The sequence below is a fragment of the Amia ocellicauda genome, chromosome 3 (genome assembly GCF_036373705.1).
Source record: "Amia ocellicauda isolate fAmiCal2 chromosome 3, fAmiCal2.hap1, whole genome shotgun sequence".
NCBI classification, from domain to species: Eukaryota; Metazoa; Chordata; class Actinopteri; order Amiiformes; family Amiidae; genus Amia; species Amia ocellicauda.
Window position 1 is genome coordinate 3430798 of NC_089852.1, and position 20018 is coordinate 3450815.

A 20018-nucleotide genomic window follows, 5' to 3' on the forward strand; every position below is an offset into this window, starting at 1 on the left:
TTATTATTAGGTATGTATTTATTTATTGGCAGACGCCCTTATCCAGGGTAACTTACAGGACATGAGCAAAACAAAAGTGCGATAATACAGCACACAATTACAAATCTGGCATCATACAATTGCAGTTTCAACATAACACAAGTGCACTGGTAAAATATACAGTTAATATAACACACAAGTCATGTCCTAGTTCTAATCGGTAACTAACACAGACAAGATGTAAGGCAGACTAGATGTGCTGAAGTCATAGGCTGTAGTAAGTAGTACAGTACACAGTATGAAGATTAATGATTCAGTGTACTATATATGTCATGTGACCTCACGTGACACAGAACATCAGCCGAATATCAGTCATGATGGTTGTCATGATGGCATACTGCATACTACTGAAATGTTGGAATGTAGTGCGTGTAGTGTGCGTGTAGTATGGTAGTATGTGGTTTCGAATACAGCCAGAGTTAAGAGCTAAAGGGAAGGGGACAGCAAATGACAAATAAACACTAATAATGTGAGAGTAGGCAGTATAATGAAACAGTTATATAAAGTGCAAAATGAAAGGAGTACTGAACAGCTCAGGAGAATAAGCTGCTAAATTACAACTCCAGTCAGAACAGATGTGTCTTGAGTGATCTTGAGTGAGCCCCAGATACCTGCCACATGCCATTTAAAACACAACAGATTTCGAGGCCTCCGGACAGCTGGACTTTGGGCACTGGTGCCATTCCTGAGCCGTCACATGTGAACAAATAAGAGTGTTGTTACAGATTGACAGACTGTCATCCTCTGTGTGACAGACAGGCCTTTTCACATCGCAGGTGTTCAAATAGTCAGACAGGACAAAACAAGGGGCAGCTTCATTCAGTTACACAAGTTTCACCTTTATAGATTTGTGAGGTATTTCCCTTTGTTTACACTTTATTATAGTTATTTTGTGTTGTTTCTTTATCTAAAAAATGGGGTTGACTAGACACTAGACATGAATAGCTGTCTTTGTTGCACATGTGTTGTAGCTACAGCTTGCTTGTCTTTTAAAGTTCACCTTACAAAGTATATAACCCACAGACAGAATAATGCTGATCTACATTTTACTGCATTCATAAAACCTCATTATATACAATATTTTATTCTTCAGCTTCAGTGGGTTGCTATTTCCAGTCTCTTTAGATTCGAGTTATTTATAAAACATAATTGCCCGCAAAATCTTCATTAACCAGTAGGGGGCACTCCGACCTCTCCAGATCGCCACACACCGAGGAAGTGCTGCAGCCTGGGCAGCGACTCAGCTGTCCACATGTGCAAACTCGGAGTGCACCACGGGACTTGGAGTCCTCTTCCCCCGGCTCTCCTAACGCGAGTCGCCTATAGAGAACTACATGTCCCGGCGTGCACCGCGGCCGTCTTGGAGCACCATCCCCGCACTGCATGATCTCACGGCTGCTGGCATCTCCCCCAATCGGCGTTAACCGTGAAGGAGGAGAAGCCGGGGGCAGCGGACAGCGCAGCCATGAAGCACATTTGAAAGAAAACACGATAGGGCTGCAGCGGCGAGAGCTGACTTCGGTCTGAGAGGAAGGCACCCGGCAGGGCTCTAGAGAAAAGCACGCCGCGCCGGAGCACAAGCATGCGGATCGGATGCGCTGAGGCCGCGCCGACACCGACTCCGCACTGACCGAGCGCCGCTTGCGATCCTGTCAAGGTCGGTAGTAGAGACTCGCCCTCGTCGCTCGGGATCAGGCCCGGTGGCGGCGGGTCATCCCCGGCCAGCCCCCTCTAGATGTCCGTGGAGGAGCAGAAGGGCTTCCCCGGGATGGCGGAGTCGCTGCGGGGGGAGGTGGAGCGGCTGTCCCGGGAGCTGAGCGAGACGAGCCGGGAGAAGATCCAGGCGGCGGAGTACGGGCTGGCGGTGCTGGAGGAGAAGCAGCAGCTCAAGCAGCAGTACGACGAGCTGGAGGCCGAGTACGAGGTCGTGCGGCAGGAGCTGGACCAGCTGAAGGAGGTGAGGCCGCCGGATGCGCGAATACAGCCGCCGAGAGCCCAGGGTCAGTCCGGCACTGAGATTGTGGATCTGCCGCAGCTCTGCGCGGGTCTGCGCGGCTCCGCCAATGGGAGCGCTGACATTGTGCAGATCTGCGCAGAACTGCGGACATCTGCGCCACTCTCTTCTGACCGAGCCGATCTGTCATTCGGGGCAGTTTGTACCATGATGGCTGCACTGTCGATTGAATATTTGTATTTCCAGGACGTTGCAGTGCACACAGATGAAGAGTATGTGGTTATTTATGAATGGTGTTTGTCGTAGAATATTCAGTGCGTTATTTTTGGTACTGCAGTGCAGTCTCTAATGTGCTCTGCCTTGTTGCACTGCTGATTGGTAGCTATAAATGTCGCCGATGTAATATAGCTACAACCTTTGTTACAAGTAGGAAACTAACCAAATACATGTTTATAGGAGAACTGGCCCCCTGCATGTGATTTATTTATTTATTTATCTAATTACTAGACTGGTTGTGTTTCTAATTAACTTAATCTCCCCACATATAACCCAGAGGTCTTTTACATTTCCTGACTGAAATTAAAATTATAGCCCTTCACATATTTGTATTTTATTGCTAAATCTATTGCCATGGGCATATTGTTACACCAGATACAATCAAACTGTGATTTCTGACTCCTTCACACATCTTTTGTATGTTACAGTTTTGCATTTTAAATATGTTATCTACTGCAATTAGAATTGTTTTTTTTATAATATAAGGAGTTTTGAGCTGCCTGCAAATACAGTAACTGGTCCTTTTGAAGACCATAATGTGAAAAAAATAATAATAACCTTACAGGAAAAGCAAAATGACTTTTTTTATTTTTTTATTTTTTTAATGCAATCAGACTGTTTACAGTCTCCTACGCCTACAATGCCTCTTGTTTTAGTCAAATAGTTTTCTTCTTCTGTTGGAGCTAATTAGCCAAATCTGAATTTTCTGTAAATATATTGTCTTACACGAAGCTCCCACATTAGCGAACTCCCTGCCTGCTGCTCAATATCCATCAGGAGTCAGGAGAGAGAATCTCACATCTCAGAAAATCTCATCGATAAAGCTGTTTTTTGTGGGCTTTGTGTTTTTGATGATGTTTCACTCTTTCAAACCACACACCTTTCGTTCCGTTTTGGTAATCCTGTCAGCGTTTGGTCTTGTGACAGCATTCCCATTTTGATTGTTTCCATGATATCAAGTGGTATTAACGAGTGGTGAATTAAACAACCTAGAGACAGGATACCTATAAAACCCAAGATCTGTTTTGAACTTAACTGAGAACCAATGGATTTAAAGTGTGAAAAATGGCCAACTGACAAGCTGCAATCACACAAGAATGTAAGGAATGCTGACTGTTCCCTTAAAGGAATTTGAGATAAAGGAGGGCCGTGTACTTTCAAATATTTTTTTGCGCCAAAAGGTTGGTTTGTTGGCTCAGCAGATGTTAAAACGATAAAAGTAAAGTAGCCTTCAAAACTGTCTGTCTTCAGCTCTTTTGTATAATGTTGTAACCAAATTTAGTCACAAATAAAGGAGACGCTATATAGGCCTAGAGCGTTTCTAAAGCAATCTACATTGACTTGAACTTTCTTTTGAGCATTCAGTGCAGATGCAGATGCCTATTGCAGATGCTTACGCTGCAGTCTGCGTCACTGTGGCATGTTTAATTACTGTAGCTGGAACGATGAATGCATTCTGTGATTGCTACTTTCCCCTGCAGCGCCTGATAATGATTTTCAGTGTTTTAACGAGGAGCTTAAGTGTGTTTCTTACAAAAACAAAATCAAGCATAGAACTAATTTTAACATTTTATTTGGCTTTTTATATGGGTTTTTATTATTTTATTTGTCTGTGAATCCATATCTAAACTGAACACCGTATATTTAACAAGTCTTATTATATATAGGCTTTACGACACAAAAATCTGGAATAACAGGCATGTTATGTGTCCTGAATTATTATTATAGGTTTCAGAGCCTTTTTGTAACTCCTTGTAGGACACTCTTATGATTCAGTATTATTTTTGTACGATGGAGAATATGTTTTACAAATGCGCTGTGACAAAAACCCTCCCCCCCACTTCCTCAAACAAGGATTGTGGATTATTTGTTTCCGCAGTGGAGAGAGGCTAAACCCCCGCGGGTATGCTGTCTGTAGGATGCAAACAGTCTTCCTGCCCCAGTGAAGAGATCTGCAGTGAGCTGCAAGCAGTGACTTCAGCGTTTCCACTTCCACTCCAGCCTCCTGCTGAACAATCGCTCTGTGACTGAGAGGGGCCACGGGGCCGCCTGCTCTGTGATTCATTTCCCATGCATTCCTCTGGCTCTCCCACAACACTGGGATGGAAAGCCAGCAGTTGTTTGCCTGGGCTGATCTCATAACCAAGGCAACAAAAATGACTGTTTTCTTGCAGGGGGTAAAGAAATGATGTCCTTAAACCACCTTCCACAACAGTCGCGTTTTTTCCTAATATTTTCTGCATTTTTATTGTGCTGCTGACTCATGATTGTGACAGCACACTGATGTGTTTATTTATTTGAGGTTAAACAAAAATGAAGAATAATGATTTAAGGATAGTTCAGATGTTTTTGGTTTTGTTGTTGTTGTTGTTGTCCTTTTTGTTAACTAGGATTTCTGGACTCCCTCTTTAAGAGACCATCTCTGTTTCTGCAGCCTCTGTGATGAGGATTGACAGTTGCCTCATCACGGACGTTGCCTGTCCAGCAGTTAGTCTTTATTATTTCACGTACCCGTTTTTGCTTAGCTTGACTGAAATAGCACTTGCTAACTAGTTAACGAGCTGAGAAGGCTCAGAGTTGTATCACAATGCTTGATTATCCTCTATTTGCTGGATTTAAACTGATGACTTTAATGAAGTGTTTTATAATTTGCTAAGCCCGAGTAGCCTGTTGCTCAGAAGGAAACTAACCCTCTTGCATCTTGACTTCAAATCTGGTGAATTAACAAAATAGTAAAATGATGTACGTTGCTATTGATGAGCTTATTTAGGCGTTATGTGCGATGTGCACAAGTCACACTTTACTGAAATGAAGTATGTTTTTCCCATACCTTGTAGTTCTAGAATTACATGCTCAACTCTTATGCCACCTTTGGTTGAAGGTTGAATTGAGGATTTCATGCTTGTATTGGAACAAAATTCAGGAATGTGCTTTACTTTCAATGGAAGAAATATATTTTAATGTTAGCTGAACAGTAAGAGTGCAGTATTTTTACAGGCAGGCAACAGTAAAACTGTAAAATGAGAAGGAAAGCCTGCAGCCTCTTTTTCTTTTCTTTAAAGAACACATTGTTAGATCACAAAAGGGCTTGTTATATACTGTGAAAGCACAAGGAATTCCTTATTACTTTTACAGTCACTGGCTTCTTATTATTGACCACAGATGTTTGAAGTCTGTCCCCTGTCCCCCACGTGTGGCAGCACAGCTCACATCAGTCTTAACTCTTAAGTGAGTCTGAGCTGTGATACTAATTAACCAAGACGCCAAGCGGTGACAAAAGCCACACGTCGGAGTGAGCCTCTGTTTGCGTCACCAGAAGGTAACGAGGCCCGGTCCTCCCGGCCGCTCCTCTGCCTGTCCTGTCCTTTAACGTCAAACGAGTGAGCAGCTGGCGGATTGCGCCCGCAGCCACGAAGCTGCGAGGATCATGGCCTGCCTGTCCCGCTACGCTATAAGGTGAGCCGAGTGAGGACACCGGCGCATTAGCAAGGACGAATGCAGCATCTAAAAATAGCGCCGTCTCCATCTACACAGCAGCACAATCACTGGGGCTGCGGAGAGAACGCGGGCAGATCTAGTTTTGAAAGCAACACCTAACCAGACACAATACATTTATTTCTTGCTCAACAATGTCCCCTGCTTCGATCCACTGGGCCTGTTTTGTAGAGTTTTATCCAGACAAGACGTGTACCTCTCTGGCACGTCCTTGGGCTACGTCGGGGAACCACGGCCTGCCGATAAAAGTACGTCAACTGCCGTGTGGATCTGTTGTGATGTTGTTATGAGGTTAAGATGGTAGACGTGAACTCAAGCTCACTGTGGATGTTTAGGTGTTTCAGGGAGTTGGCATTTGTGTGTGTGTGTGTATGTATGTGTATGTTCAGTACTTGCAGTGTCCATTTAAAAAAAAAAAAAAGTCTAACTTAGTGTTGTCTTTGAGGAATACAATTATATAATTATTTATTCTGGAATGGTTAGAAATGACAGCAAAGGAAAGAAAAGAAAAATATATAAATTATTGTATTCTTATTTGAATTAGTTGTGATGTATCCCCTCCCATTATTGTTGTAATAGGATAACACATTATTTTCAGCTAGATTTAAAACTACACATGCTCAGTCACGTTTCAAAGAGTAGATTAACATCCCCTTACAAATGCTGTGTGGTTGTTTTGTTTCTTGGTTGGGAAAAGTACTACAGCTTTGGTTTTGTCCACATTTATTTGTAGGACAAGGGTCCTCATTTGTCCAGCAGTACACAGTATAGGAGACTAGTGGTTTATACGTACGGCAATCCTATTTACTCCTCCTGAGTGTGTGTGCCGATGTTGTTCTCAAGGATTGCTCCTTAGGAAGGCCAGAGAATGGCAGCAGACCTTGGCGACGGCCTTCAATTTAGTTTTCCCCACGAATTGAAGGCTTGATTGATGCCCCACAGGGTTTCTCCTGGGTCTGATTTCATTCTTTCACATAGTAAACACTTGAGTTTGTCTAGACTTTTGTGTGTGTGTGTGTGTGTGTGTGTGTGTGTGTGTGTGTGTGTGTGTGTGTGTGTGTGCGTGCGTGCGTGCGTGCACATATTTGCTGTGCTTTACAACGCCAGATGTTGTCTTTGTTTTCCGCTGCCGAGATCAGAACAAACTGCCACAAGGACTCCTCAGGCTAGGTTCTGGCAATCTCTGCCATGACTGAGACATCCAGCACGAACCATGAAAAGGGACGTATACTGGCTTAATCTGTCTCAAATACCTCCACTAATTGACTTGCTGAAAGTTACTTTTCTCTGGAATTGCAGTTGCCTAGTAGCAGTGCCTTGTTTACTACTAGTCCATTCTTCAAACCGTCGCCTGTCTCACGGTCACTGAATCCCCAGTCTGCCTATTTAAGAGACGCTTTTGTGTAGGACTTATGGTAAGAAAGAAAGTACAGTGTATATGTATTACTGTTACCATGTGATTAGAGGCATTTATTTGCATGCTAACCTCAAACTCCTTTAAAATCAAAGCAGCAAACGGAGAATGTGTTTTTTGATTATTTTATTCTTTACTGCTGCCAAGCTGAAATAAAATGTTCATGTCAACAAGCAGTATTTTACAGTACATTATTTACTCAAATCGACCAAAGTTTTTTTTTTTTTTTAATGTATTAAACTTTGTTTCACATCAAGAGATGCATTCCCTGTCAAAACATTTGAGCCTCTTAGTTGTCTCCTCGGATACCGCTGCAGAAGGATTCCTGTCGGGTTATGACCCCCCCGCCCCCCCACACACACACACACGATTTTAACTTTTGCCCTCGTCTGGAAGAACAGGTGGCCCACCCTACCACACATTTTTCACATGTTTTTCCCGGAGTTTGTGAAGTGTTGGTATCCATTCATGAGTATTGAAGCCGTGGATTAATGCCTCCATCTGCTAAGACATTAGTTTCAGGTCACTGATTATTTTGCTCTGTGGTGTCCTCTCTCTCAATGGACAGCCACCCCATGGTGAGTTCCCAGCCCGAGCCGCGGCCAGTGACCTCTGCTGATTCGAGGCCTGTCGCGTGGACCACACTCTTCGGTGTCTCGCAGGCGCTCAATCACTGCCGTTTTCTAAGGCCGTGGAGCACCGCGGAAAGACAGCTGTCCACAAATGTTTGGGTCACGTTCTTGAAAAGCCTATGACTGCCATTCATTTAGATACCACTGCATCAAAGAGATTGGTGTTTGTTTTATTCACTTTCCTTCATGTGGTGACAATGAAGAGATAATTGGATTTCAGGGGAAGAAATCGGTACCAGACTAAACTGGAGAAAAAAAACTGATTCGTCATTACTTTTCAAGTAAGAAAGGAGCATTTTTTTGTGGTTGAAATTACATTAGGTAGCACTTTAATGAGCCATGTTGCAGCAGATGAATATCTCAGCATCTGTTAAGATTTAAGGAAAGAGAAAATGCAATTCTAAGAAGAAGTAAGTGGCTGGGAGAAAGGCACATTTCCTGTATCATTTTGTAAATATCTTTTCGAGAACCACACTCTTCTACGGTACTTTACTTACCTTCAAATGGAAGAGGTAGACAACATGTTTATGGTTAGCAAGGGAGGCCTCTATGACCCACATTTCTTAGGTGGATTATTCTATTGATGAAGAATGCCTTATACACTGTGGAATCGTCCTGTAAACAAACTGGTTAAAATAAAACACTTCGTCGGTATTATTGTCTATTGGGATTCTTCAGAGAAAGACTGTCGGCCATAAAGACGTCAAGGTCTTTCAGATTAGTTTGGGAAAAGAAAACGAGTACAGGCTGGGTCTTTTCGTCTGGGGCTCAACTTCATATATGCACTCCAGTGAGTTAGTGGACTGTTTCGCCAAGTAAATACGCTTTCTGTGGCTCCCTGTCCAAATCCTGTTAACATGACAAAGGACTGATGTTACTCAGAGCTCTGGTATTGTGGCGGGTGTCGGGGAACACAGTGCAGGCATTCATCCCATCCCGTCTCACTGTAACGCCTGTGAGAGCAGCTTGGGATTGTGTTCGGGAATTTCACAAATAAACCAAACCAGATTTCACAATGCTGTGTAAACCCCTTTCAATAGGTGTTCGCTTTCCTTTGTGTCGTTTAGGTCACTAGGAGTTAACAAATCTGCAGTTTATGAATATGGAATGTAGAAAACCCTTAGCTAAGGCAGGTGTGCTATTGTTTCCTAAATACTTGCTATTTTTCCACTTTGTTTCTCCTATTTGCCTATAGTGGTTTTGTTAACCTACATGGGATGTTATTGCAAAACTAGGGAGTTTGATTGGGTAATTATGGTAGAATGCCTTGTGTTTGAAAAACATTACCTTTTTGTGTAGGAGAAACAATGACAGGAAACACAGGGGCCTGGGTTCCCAGGCTCCTTCACTGAAAAGACAGTCTTCCTCAGCGCTAATACAAAAAAGCCCAAAAGTAGGTTCCTTTGAGACGCCACTGCCAGTCTCTTAACCAATGAACAATTAATAATGCCTTTTTAAGGCTGGTTCTGTACTTATAAATACAAAATAACTAGACAGGGGGAACTTTAAAAGCAGTGTATAATAGGAGATATAGCAGATATAACCAATGTGAGTAATCATAGAAAATCCTGATTCAGCCTGGAGGTATTTGAGGAGAAAACTCTCACCTTTCTTCATTTGAATGTATGAACCTCAGTGTTGGATACTGACAAAGCACTCTGCCGTATGAAAGATTGTGTTCTGACTGTGGCTGAGAGATATTAAAAATAATCCAAACCGGTATCACTGTGTGGGGAGATTTAATCAGGTTTGTGAAGATAATCAGTGGCCCAATCTGTGCCTCTGAGTTCTGCCCTCTGTCTTCCACTATTGATCAAACTTTCCCAAACAAATATCCAGATGAATCTTAAACAGGGGCTTCACCTTTGGGCAAGGCACACAACGTGGGGCATGTGGGAATTTGCATTCGAAACGCTGCCAGGTCGATCCGTGCTTTCGCTGCAGTTGCCACTGGCCTTCCTGTGGCCGATTTGCATGCTGATGAATGGGTTTTGTGTTTTGGCTCTGTTGAGTCTTAGCCACGCAAAGAGACAGCAGCTGCTTGCTGGGGATGCCTGAAATTAAAGAATTGCATCTTATCCTCCTGCTCTTTCTCTCCCAAGGAGGCCTGTGTGTGTGTGTGTGTGTGTGTGTGCGTGTGTGCAGAGGCCCTTGTCAGCGGGCCTATTCTGAGCCTGGGAGTTATGAAAACCTGTTGTCCCAGCCAGCATTCGACCCATCCACTGTCACCCCTGTTGTCCCTCCCCTTTGTGCGCCACCTTTCATTTGAGCCTTTCAGCTGTGACCATCCATGCCAGCTCGCACTGCAATTAAGGGGTAATCTTTTCTAAATGGCACTAAATAAAGTCCTAAATCCCCTCCCTTATGGCTACTAAGAGGATGAATCCCTGTCTTTCTAAAAACAGCTTATGAGTTGGGAAAATGTCCAGCGCAGGGCACGTTCGGGTGGCCTGTTTGGGTGGACGGTGGGATTCCAGTCTTAAACCGACACTGGTCTAAATTAGCACGTTAAGGGAAAAGGCCCTACTTTTTTGGGGCATTTCAGGGTGCAGCACTTTGATGTCAACGAACAGCTGTTTTATATTTGGTCTGTTCAGGGTGTGTCTCTATAAATGTGTAGTTTTGCACAGAAACAAGAATTCTTAATTAAATAAATGAAACCTTACAGCATTGGAATAAGCAAGCTGGACCCTTTTGTTATCGATCTTGGCCGTAGCCTGGTCCTTTGTGTTGAGGATAGCAGTTTGGTGCTAATGTTGCTTATGAAATGTTGCAGCTGCTGCAGAGAAATTCTGTGCAGTAATGGATTTGACTGCTGTTAGACATTTTAGGTTGAGTACATGAGGGAAGGAAAGTAGGAGGAGGGGGAAGCAGATGTCCAGACCTGACTGTGTCCCTTTGGTGATATTTCACCTTTAAGCACACGTCCCTTGGGGAGCTTTTATTTGTGAGCAAATTGTATCTAAAATTGACGAGACACCATTTCAACTTGTAGTCATTTCTGACCTACATCGGCAATTGTCCCAGCAGGGCCACTAATACACCGTGCTTATGTAGAAAGAGCTTGCTGCTGGGCTGCTGAAAGTGTTCACCCCCGAATGGCTGGTGAAAATGGTTCATTCTGAGCGTCCATCTGCTCCCGTTGATAGAGGTTGCTGACAGATTACTGCATGGCTACATTAGCTTGATTTGGTTAGCAAGGGGCTTCATTAAGCAATGGATGCAGTTAATTTGATTCTTATCTCCCAGTATAAATTAGCTAGTCTCAAGACAGCGAGGCAGCATTTTCCAAATTGACATGGTAGTCCGCCTCCGTTCGGCGATACTGAGTGGTTTTGACCTGCCGCAGTGGTGAGGATTCACTTGGTTTGACATACTCGGTACAGGGACCAGTGTCCTTGCATACTGTAGCTTGAACCTCTATATTTATTTTGGCTTTTTCTCTCTCCTAATTCACGGAGGTGCCAGGAGATCATGAGTCAAATCCCAACTCATCCGTTAAATGTCATCAAAGTGAATCTCTTCACCTTAGCCTGCCCCAGCTCCCCCGGAAGCATTGTGTCAGGAAAATGGAAATCCTGCACTCGACTCGTGTGAAACCAGGAACTGTGCGGAAGATGACCGATATCCCTGATGATCAATTTAAGACTTTTTATAGAGATGTCTTTAAGTTATCCCAAATAAGTAGTTTCAGTATAATTGTATGGCATAGTAACCAACAGGAACATATTTCTTCTAATTAAACCTCAAACTATACCCATACTCTTTGAAGGCTTGGGTTAGATGTACCACCACTTCGCTGTGCTATAAGCCGTGGCAATGATGCAATCTTCCGGCATCGAAGCCCCCGGCCCTGCGTCTTTAGGGTAGAGACGTACGCCGCTGAGCACCGCCTCCTGGCTCCATCTGGAGGATGAGCTCATTGCAGACAAGTCAGCAAGCTCCCTGTCAGCCTCTCTGAGTTCAAACCTCACAGGCGGCCTGTTGTCCCTCTGTATTGTTACCTCTGATTGCAGGCAGTGGCTGCAACTGGGCCTCACACAAAAGCCCCTGTGTTGAATGATGAAAAGAGCTTCTGTTGCAGAATTGTTGTGACGCGTTTCAGGACACTGCACCAATTATTTCAAGTGCTTGCTGTGCGTTTCTCTTCCTTTATTGGCTCCCTTCAATTTTGTATTACTGTCTAATCATTATTTTGTATCTTATGTTATGTCAGTTTCTTTCCCTTTGGCGGTAACAAAATATTAGGGTAATCTTTTGTAATGTTCTCATAGCTACTATTTTTCTTTGATAATTTTTTCTGTGGTCGTCATTGTAGGAAACGTGGTTGTCGCATGCGGCAGGAAACCAGGAAACCCGTCCGGATTAACAATTATTAATGCAATAGCTCATCCATTAATGTTGCAGCTTTCCGTACGTGTTCCGTCATCTGGGGCGTTATGCAAAAAAACCGCAACCTCAATCGGCGTCGCTTATCACAAGGCTTATCTCTGCGCTGTGTTGCGCCTTCTTATATATATATATATATATATATATATATATATATATATATATATATATATTTTTTTTTTTTCTTTCATGCCTCTGTCATCTCAGCTTGTGTAATTGACTGAGAAGCAGTATGTCAAGGAATACGTCTGCAAATAATCTTAAGAGCTAATCCTCTCCATGGATAGTGATTAGGCCGTGCGGCACCGTCTTCTAGGAACGTATCCATTAATGTGCATGACGTTTTCATGGTCAGAATCATGAAATCGATATTTTATCCTGGAGGCTAAATTAAGCTCATTAAATCAGAGGCACGTGTGCTGATGATTCCAGGCTACGAAGCTGTTGAACAGAAGGGAAGTGACTTCGCTGAACCAGGAACACCTCTACGCCTCGGAGAGAGACACGTGACTCCTCTCAACTTTCTCCCACTGCAATTGAATTACAGTCCTCGAAAAGCTGGCTGCAGTTTCCTGTTTACTTCTGCTGACGGCTGTGTATTTATAGGAGCAGGAAGATGAAATATTATCCTGACAGGAAATCCTTGACTTCAAGCTGAAAGGCCACGATGTCAAAGTCATGGATAATTGAATGCAGTGAGAGGCAGTGATTTCGTGGGGGCCACATTTTACACCATCTGTATGCTAGTGTGTAGCATACATTAGTGACGCATTACCTTGGCTACTGAAACTAGAGCTCAAAGTTATTGCTACTAATATTGACCAATAAGCACCTCCATTTTCAAAAGAGAGGCAAACATTCAGGCCTTGTTCTAAGCATCATTCTATGCACTAAATTAGACTAAGACTAACTGTACTGAGTAGGCTGTGCAAAATTACTGGAGCGTTGCAATTAAACACAACAATGAACATACAAAATGATATCGGTCTGTATTTTTATTGTTCTTCTTCTTGGTGGTAAAAACATATTACCACCAACATATTACATATTACTCACTGCAACAATGTGAAATGCTGTGTTTCCTGTTGCAACATCACCACAGTGAAAGGAGAAGTGACACACTGATCTATATCGGCCACGTTCCTGGCTGTCAGAAGAGATTCAGCCCTGCCTTTCACTTGTAATTAGCCGACTTTACTTTCTGCACCAGGCAGGAATTCTGTCAAGGGAGACATGCCTTCTGACAGCCTCAACGGGCTCTGCAGGGAAGACAACGTTAATGAGCACAATGGGACGGAGAGACGAGAAAACAATCTATGTCTCGGGGCTGACTCAGACATCTGAAATGTGCAGGGATCTGAGAGGAACTCGCCATGGCTTTACTCACTCACCTGCTGTGCCCTTTGGATTTGATTACTGCTGTCTGGTGCATAGTTAAGGATTACACTTAATGACCTCCAACTTTATGCTCTATACCTCCACATGAGTACTCAGATTCAGGAGCCAGATTAGCTATCTATCAATCAATCAATCAATCAATCAATCAACCCACCCATTTTTATTTGGTATAGTGCCCTTCACAAGGTTTCCAAAGAGCGCATGACAGATTGAAAGAACAAAATGTAAAAGTAAACCATTGGGCATGCAGGAGAGAGAAACAGAAACTCCTACTAGATGACAGAGGCGATAAATCTCTGGGGGTCCACGGCTTCCAGGCCTCCCCTCCAGGCAGTGTAACATAAACGGGCAGTATAAATATGAGGAAGTTCTTCTATAGAGCATCCCTGAGTTGAGTCTCAGCCTTCAGTTGAGGCAGATTTCTCCGTACAACCAGAAGAACATTGAAGATTTCGCCCAATAGCTCATCCTCAGATCCAAGTACACAAAGCGGACGCCGAGTTTGTGTGTGTGGAAAGCAGATAATTTCATACGTGTGTTTGCCCGGGGTCAGCTACACATTCCTTTGTGTCTCTGAATGAGCCCTTCAGCGCTGAGCTCGTTGTGGTCCACGTATGCCAGCCAAACAAGGGCACGAGAGCTTTAACGTTGATTTGCATAGTCTCTAGGAATAGAGGTTCGTGCGCAGATGGCAGACGCCCACCCTGCTCACTAGCTACTGTATTTTTCATATCTTCAAAAGGGATGCGAGGCTGGCAGCCATTCATTAGCGAAGGGAGGGGGGAGCGAGTCATTAATAGTAATTACCGCTTTGAATTAGCCCCCCTCCCGCCCCACCCCCATTCGGATTGAGATAAAGAGGAGTTTGATTGATTTACGCTAGAATTGGGAGAGCGATTAATTTTTCCGGCTGAAATAGAAAGGGCTGTCAGAAGTGTAATTTTTTTTTTTTTTTTTTCCCTCCCTCCCCCCTTTATCATTTGGCGTATTTTGGGCATGCAAAGAAGTCAAGATTTTTTCATTTTTTGTATTTTATTCCCCCCCCCCTCTGATTGGCAGCCTCGTTCATACAAAGATAAGATGTTGTTGTTTTTTTTGTTGTTTTTTTAAACTGAGCACTTGGTGAAATGAAATCTTGTCGTTACCCTTCCCTGAGAAGGCCAGGGTCTACAGTTAAATAATTGCAGCTATTTTCCGTTAGACTTCTTTGTCTCCTACAGTCGAGGTGTTGAACCTTCTGAGAAGGATGAATCCCCACAGCGATGGTTTTAAAAAAGTCGGCATATCCATACCTGCTACTGTTGTGCGGGTAAATGACTGCAGACACGCTCGATATTTTTTAATAACCTCTTTCCTCATTAGGATTAATGTCTGTGAGCGTCGAGCTGCACAAAGGCTCTTTGATAGGGCAGTACACAGTTGCTGGCTTTATGTGTGAGGGAGAAGAAACTATTGAAATCCTTGAAGGTTTATATTTTTGGGGGCTATAGTTAATTACTGGCCGTGTGGTAATTCAAGTAACTCACATTTTTATTTGAAAGGTAGAATATAATTACTCATTCCCTTACTTTAATTTACAGGGTTTTATTGCGTCCCCCCTCACCCTCCACACACACTCTTAAACAAAATTAAGTAGGGCATTGGGCTGTCTTCTGTTTGCTTCCATTGTGGCTCCATTGAGGCAGTGGTGTGATTTTCCCCAATACGAGCATCTTGAGATGTCCCCTTGTTACCATTGGTAGCTACTTCCCTTTGTTTTGCATATTACAGTAGAGAGAGAGCAGTGAAGAGTTCACCGGGAGCACATAGAGACGGCCAGAAAACAACAACAAAAGGTGTGGGGGGGTGGTTGAATCTCTGCCAGGCTCTCAGGGGTGACAAGAATAGGGCTTCTAATGGATGCGAAGGTTCTTGTGGGAACCAGTCGCCTTTCTTTAGGTGTTCGGTCTGTGTTCACACGTTGGCTCCCCTAATGAGTTTAAAGACCCAGACCGAGGTAAGCACTCCTCCTCTCAAACATCTGTGCTGTGTACTGGACGAAAAAAAGGGCTAGCTCGCTTTCTGTTCTAGAGAATGACCACTTTAAAGGCCTTCCATGTAATACTGAGAAACGAAAATCGCCGCGGCTTTCGCTGGAGATCTTTGTATTCTGTGCCTTTTTTTTCTTTCTTTCTCCGAATTAAGATTGGTGCTCAAGTTGTTCTTTAACACCCACGTTGTGTGATCCACGCATACAAAATGACAAATGTTCCTCACCCATCCTCAAATCGGAAAAGGCTGATTTCAGTAACATAACTGTTGAAAGTGCTGTGCCAAAGAAAGGATTAGGGTTCTCTTTGTCTGCTACAGCATCAAGATTGAGTAAATTCTATTGTGTTCAGTTTGTTTCATGAAGAAAGAAAATGGAGAATGATTTCTTTGATTTCTTTGTATCTCAGTCAATGTTAATATATATTAGTTGGTCTTACAGCTTCCCGTCAGTCGTGAAGAAAAGGTCCTGTAAGGATTGGGAGAATACGTTGATTATGGATGGCTACAGTAAAACCTCCATCAAGCCGTGCCTCTGGCTGTTTATCTAGTCTGGGAATTTTAGCCAGATTTCGCCAAAAACATGAAAGAAGTCCTTTGTTAAGTCATTTAAAAGTGGCAGGTCTACCGTGGGGTTTTTGTTCACCGACCAATCAAGATCATGGAAGTGAAAGAGGACGATGAGCAATCTTTTAGTGCCTGACCCAGCAAACGGACATTGTGCATTCAGGAAACGAAAAAAAACACACACTTAAAAGGATGTGGGGCTATACCTTTACAGGAACGTTCAATGTATAATTTGTGAATGATTGGTCATCTCTAACCTTTACTCATCTCCTCCCTGGTGAAGAACCGCACTTGTGTAGTGATCTAGGCAGAGGTATTTCCTCTTGCTGAAGGAGCAGTGCGTTGTTCTAATTCCTCTCTTAGAAACCCTTAAAAGGTATTGTGTACATTGTGAGTGGGGTGGCCGGATTGCAGTGAGCCTAGTGTTGTTTTTATTACGTCTCCAGCTGATGGCTTTTTTTTTTGGTCTCTTTTTGGTATTTAGAATCAACAGCACTTTAAGGTAATGTGGCTGGAGTTCCGCATTAAGGCAAAGCTTTGTTACCTTGAAAGGGTCTGGGCCAGCAGAAGGCAGCTAACGCCTGTGGTCATCCCTGGAGCTGCCGGCATGCCTCATTGATTTGATATGTCTGTTGGAAGACTCCTTGCCCCCCAGGCATTAGGGTTTCATTAAAAAGAGTAAAACGAAATGGCCTGAGCGTTTATTAAATGATTTGCGCTTGTTCTTTTGCTCTCAAACATCAAAGGATCTATAGTCTGTCTCGCCCTGTTCTCGGCCTTGGATGAGAACAGGAAGTTGGTCCAGTGCTGGGACTATGATATAAATCATTGATAAGCTTTGCTCCCCTTGACAAGACTAGGAGAGGCCCTGCAAGGTTATCTGGCCGGCACTGTGCCATCTGGGGCACCAGTCCTTGCACTGTCCACTCCATAATTGCGAAACATACATGTCTCCCTAAACCAATTCCCTTCAGCTAAAGTTGACTCGATGGCCACTCTTTAGTGGATCTAAGTCTTAAAATACAGTTTTTGTTTTTTTTACGATGGAGTTCACACAGCGCCCTATATCACCAGTTTCCTCGTCTCAAATTGACAGCGCTGGTGAAAACGCTCATGTATTTTGCCATCACGGTTCTTTACCCGCTCTAAGTATCTGTCTATATTATACCCTCAGAGACGTTGTTTAATAGGGTATGAGGCGTCAATTAAAAAAGGTCTATTTGTATAAACTAAACATATCACTGCAGATCTTTGTTCTTCAAATGCACAAGATGCTTTTAATCAGCCCAGTGCTTTTCCCTGATGGCAGCTAAAGAGAATGTCTGAGTCACTGGAGCCTCACACATCCAGAGATTAACCGTTTCAGCCCAGAGACGGCGCAGGAAGGGAGAACGGTGCACTTCCTGTTATTTCTTGACAAGCCTGCTAGCAGATTTCTTGTTACTCACACATCTCATTTTGTAGAAGTACAATCCTGTCATTTATGTTAATTCATTCAAATACGTGAGGGAACTTACTGAGGAAATGAAAAAAACATTTAATTTCTCCCTCAGCAAATGCATGCAGAGAGTGTAAGACATCCTGAGAAAGCTGAAGTCTAGTATTTGAACTGCACAGCGATAGAGGAAATGTACTACAGTACCAACCAACTCAATCTTTAATGCAGTTTTATAAAAAAAAATAGGGGGGGAAGAGGATTATCAAAGAATTTGTAGTTTAACCCAATTCCTTTGCATCTTAAACTGGGACTGTGACCGAATTTTTTAGCTTGCACTTGAAAGTGGGTTCCTGTCTGCAGGCATTAGTGGTTCAGCTAAGTTCATATAGTCTGCTGCATGGCATTAAACACTTATTCGCAATGTACACCTTGCCAGCTGCAACAAGACACTTGCCTTCCAAGTCTTTTGCCATGTGTACTGCAATTCCACCAGCATGAATATATTGTTAAAACTCAAATCCCGCTGTGTTTGTTTACACTGTCAACTGCAAGAGAGATGTTGGGATTCGGGCAGTTGGGACCTCAAGATGAATGAGAAGGCTTTCCCCGAAGAGTATTAGAAACCTGACCGCCTCCTCTTTTCCAAATGAAAAAAACAACTGCCTTTCTGCTATGGCTGCCCCCCTCCTGTCCCAAGGAATGACCGAAACATGATTACCACATCTTTCCCCCCAGTGTCTGTAACACTAATTTGGAACAGAATTTTGGCAGCAGTTTAAAGCGTTAATTATCTTCCTCTGACTTCGACAATAGCTGGGAGACATTTTGCTGTGCCCCAGCACAGTTAAAAAATACTGCTCGATTCAACATGCCATCAGTTGTTCCAGATGAAGATACGCTCTTTGGTGGGTTGGGTATTTCGTAAGCAAAGCTTGAGATTTCTTCCAATGTTTATCTTCACAGTTTTTCTTGTTCTCCAGGCAGCTCACGACACGGGAGCCGATTCTCATTAAGCTCGAAAGTGAAGGCATTCGTTGTCATTTTCAGGCTGCGCGGTAGCTCGGGCAGCTTTAATAATACGTAGATTTTTTTTTTTTCTTGATTGCTAGTTTGGGCTCAGCAGCGATCCAAGTCTCAAATGCTCCATAGAATGTGCTTGGTGCAAAGCAGTAAACCTACTCTACACCAAGTACCCTAATCACTGCAGTGATTGCTTTTTTGTGTGAGAAAAGCATGATGATAGGATGTGAGTCAGTGGAGACAAGGCCTTAAAACTGATCTTGCAGTTTACAGTATGAAGGGAATGACTGAATCACAACCATTCTTCTGCAAGACGCTATGAATAACAGGTGGTGGCATTAGTCATTGACAAAGTTTCAGGATGGTCTGGAATATTAACTACAGATCTGCTTTTGTACAAGGAGACCTTCCCAGTTCCTGAAGACAAATCTGCTTGGGTCTGATTTAATTCCTAGTTAGTTTCACAGACCTGGATTATAGGGTTGTCAGGTTAACACGAAAACTGAAATTGATAATTGAGGCTGCAATATGAAATCGATAAATTAAAAAAACGATATTTAGAGTTTGTTGTTTTACATACAAAATAAAACGCCTCTGCTTTATACCCTTGTAACGTTTTAGTATCTTCGCAACCTTTACGTTTAGAAAAACATATGCGTGTTTGAGACTTGGGAAACTGAAACTATGTATATCCAATCCAGTCTCCATTCAAACATCCATATTTTAAATGTTGTTTGCCAGGAACACAAGCCGGTCCACTTTATATTTACAATAGGTGCACTTACACTGCCATTTCTGCTACCAATGCATTTGATCCTGCTCAGAGATGGCAGTGTAAACACTCAGCGATGGGATCAAATGCACCTCTCAGGGGAGATGCTACCGATGCATTTGATCTGGATCTGTACCATTTGATCCTGGCAGTGTAAAGTTCGACTGACTCTGGCATTGCACTGCGGCGGCGTTTCTTTTAAAGGCAGGTGGCAGACAAACACTCTTTGCATCAGTGGAGCAGATAAGAGAATGCTTCCCTATTTCCCATATTATAAATAAAATATTGTTACAATTAACACTAAAAGGCTTGTTATTTTATTTTAGCAAAAAATATTTAATTGTATTTTAATTTTAAATACTTGAGTCATATATTTCAAATCACCATCTTGGTAGCGTCATTTAAATTAATTCACAAAATAAGATCTTCGCTTAACGTATTCCCCAAAATGTAACTTTGCCATTATCGATTATCCTTTTTTATCGATCATCATAATGAGGTATATCAATAAAAAATATCGATATTCGATTATATAGAGACACCTTTCCTGGATTATCACCGCTGGCCTTGGGCTACTAAACATAGAATAGTATTGG

At 42.9% G+C, this 20018-nt stretch overlaps 1 protein-coding gene across 2 annotated transcripts in view; it reads left to right on the top strand.

Annotated features, from left to right (window-relative positions):
• Nucleotides 1–1422: 1422 nt before the first annotated feature.
• The window catches only part of bicd2a (BICD cargo adaptor 2a), a 61247-nt gene continuing 42651 nt past the window's right edge, over nucleotides 1423–20018 (top strand). Inside the window, exon 1 of one of the 2 annotated variants that reach the window (XM_066697745.1) lies at nucleotides 1423–1996. In XM_066697745.1, coding sequence (XP_066553842.1) covers nucleotides 1775–1996 — 222 coding nt within the window. In that variant the 5' untranslated portion in view covers nucleotides 1423–1774. The remainder of the gene's footprint in view (nucleotides 1997–20018) is intronic. The other variant, XM_066697746.1, reaches the window with a different exon arrangement.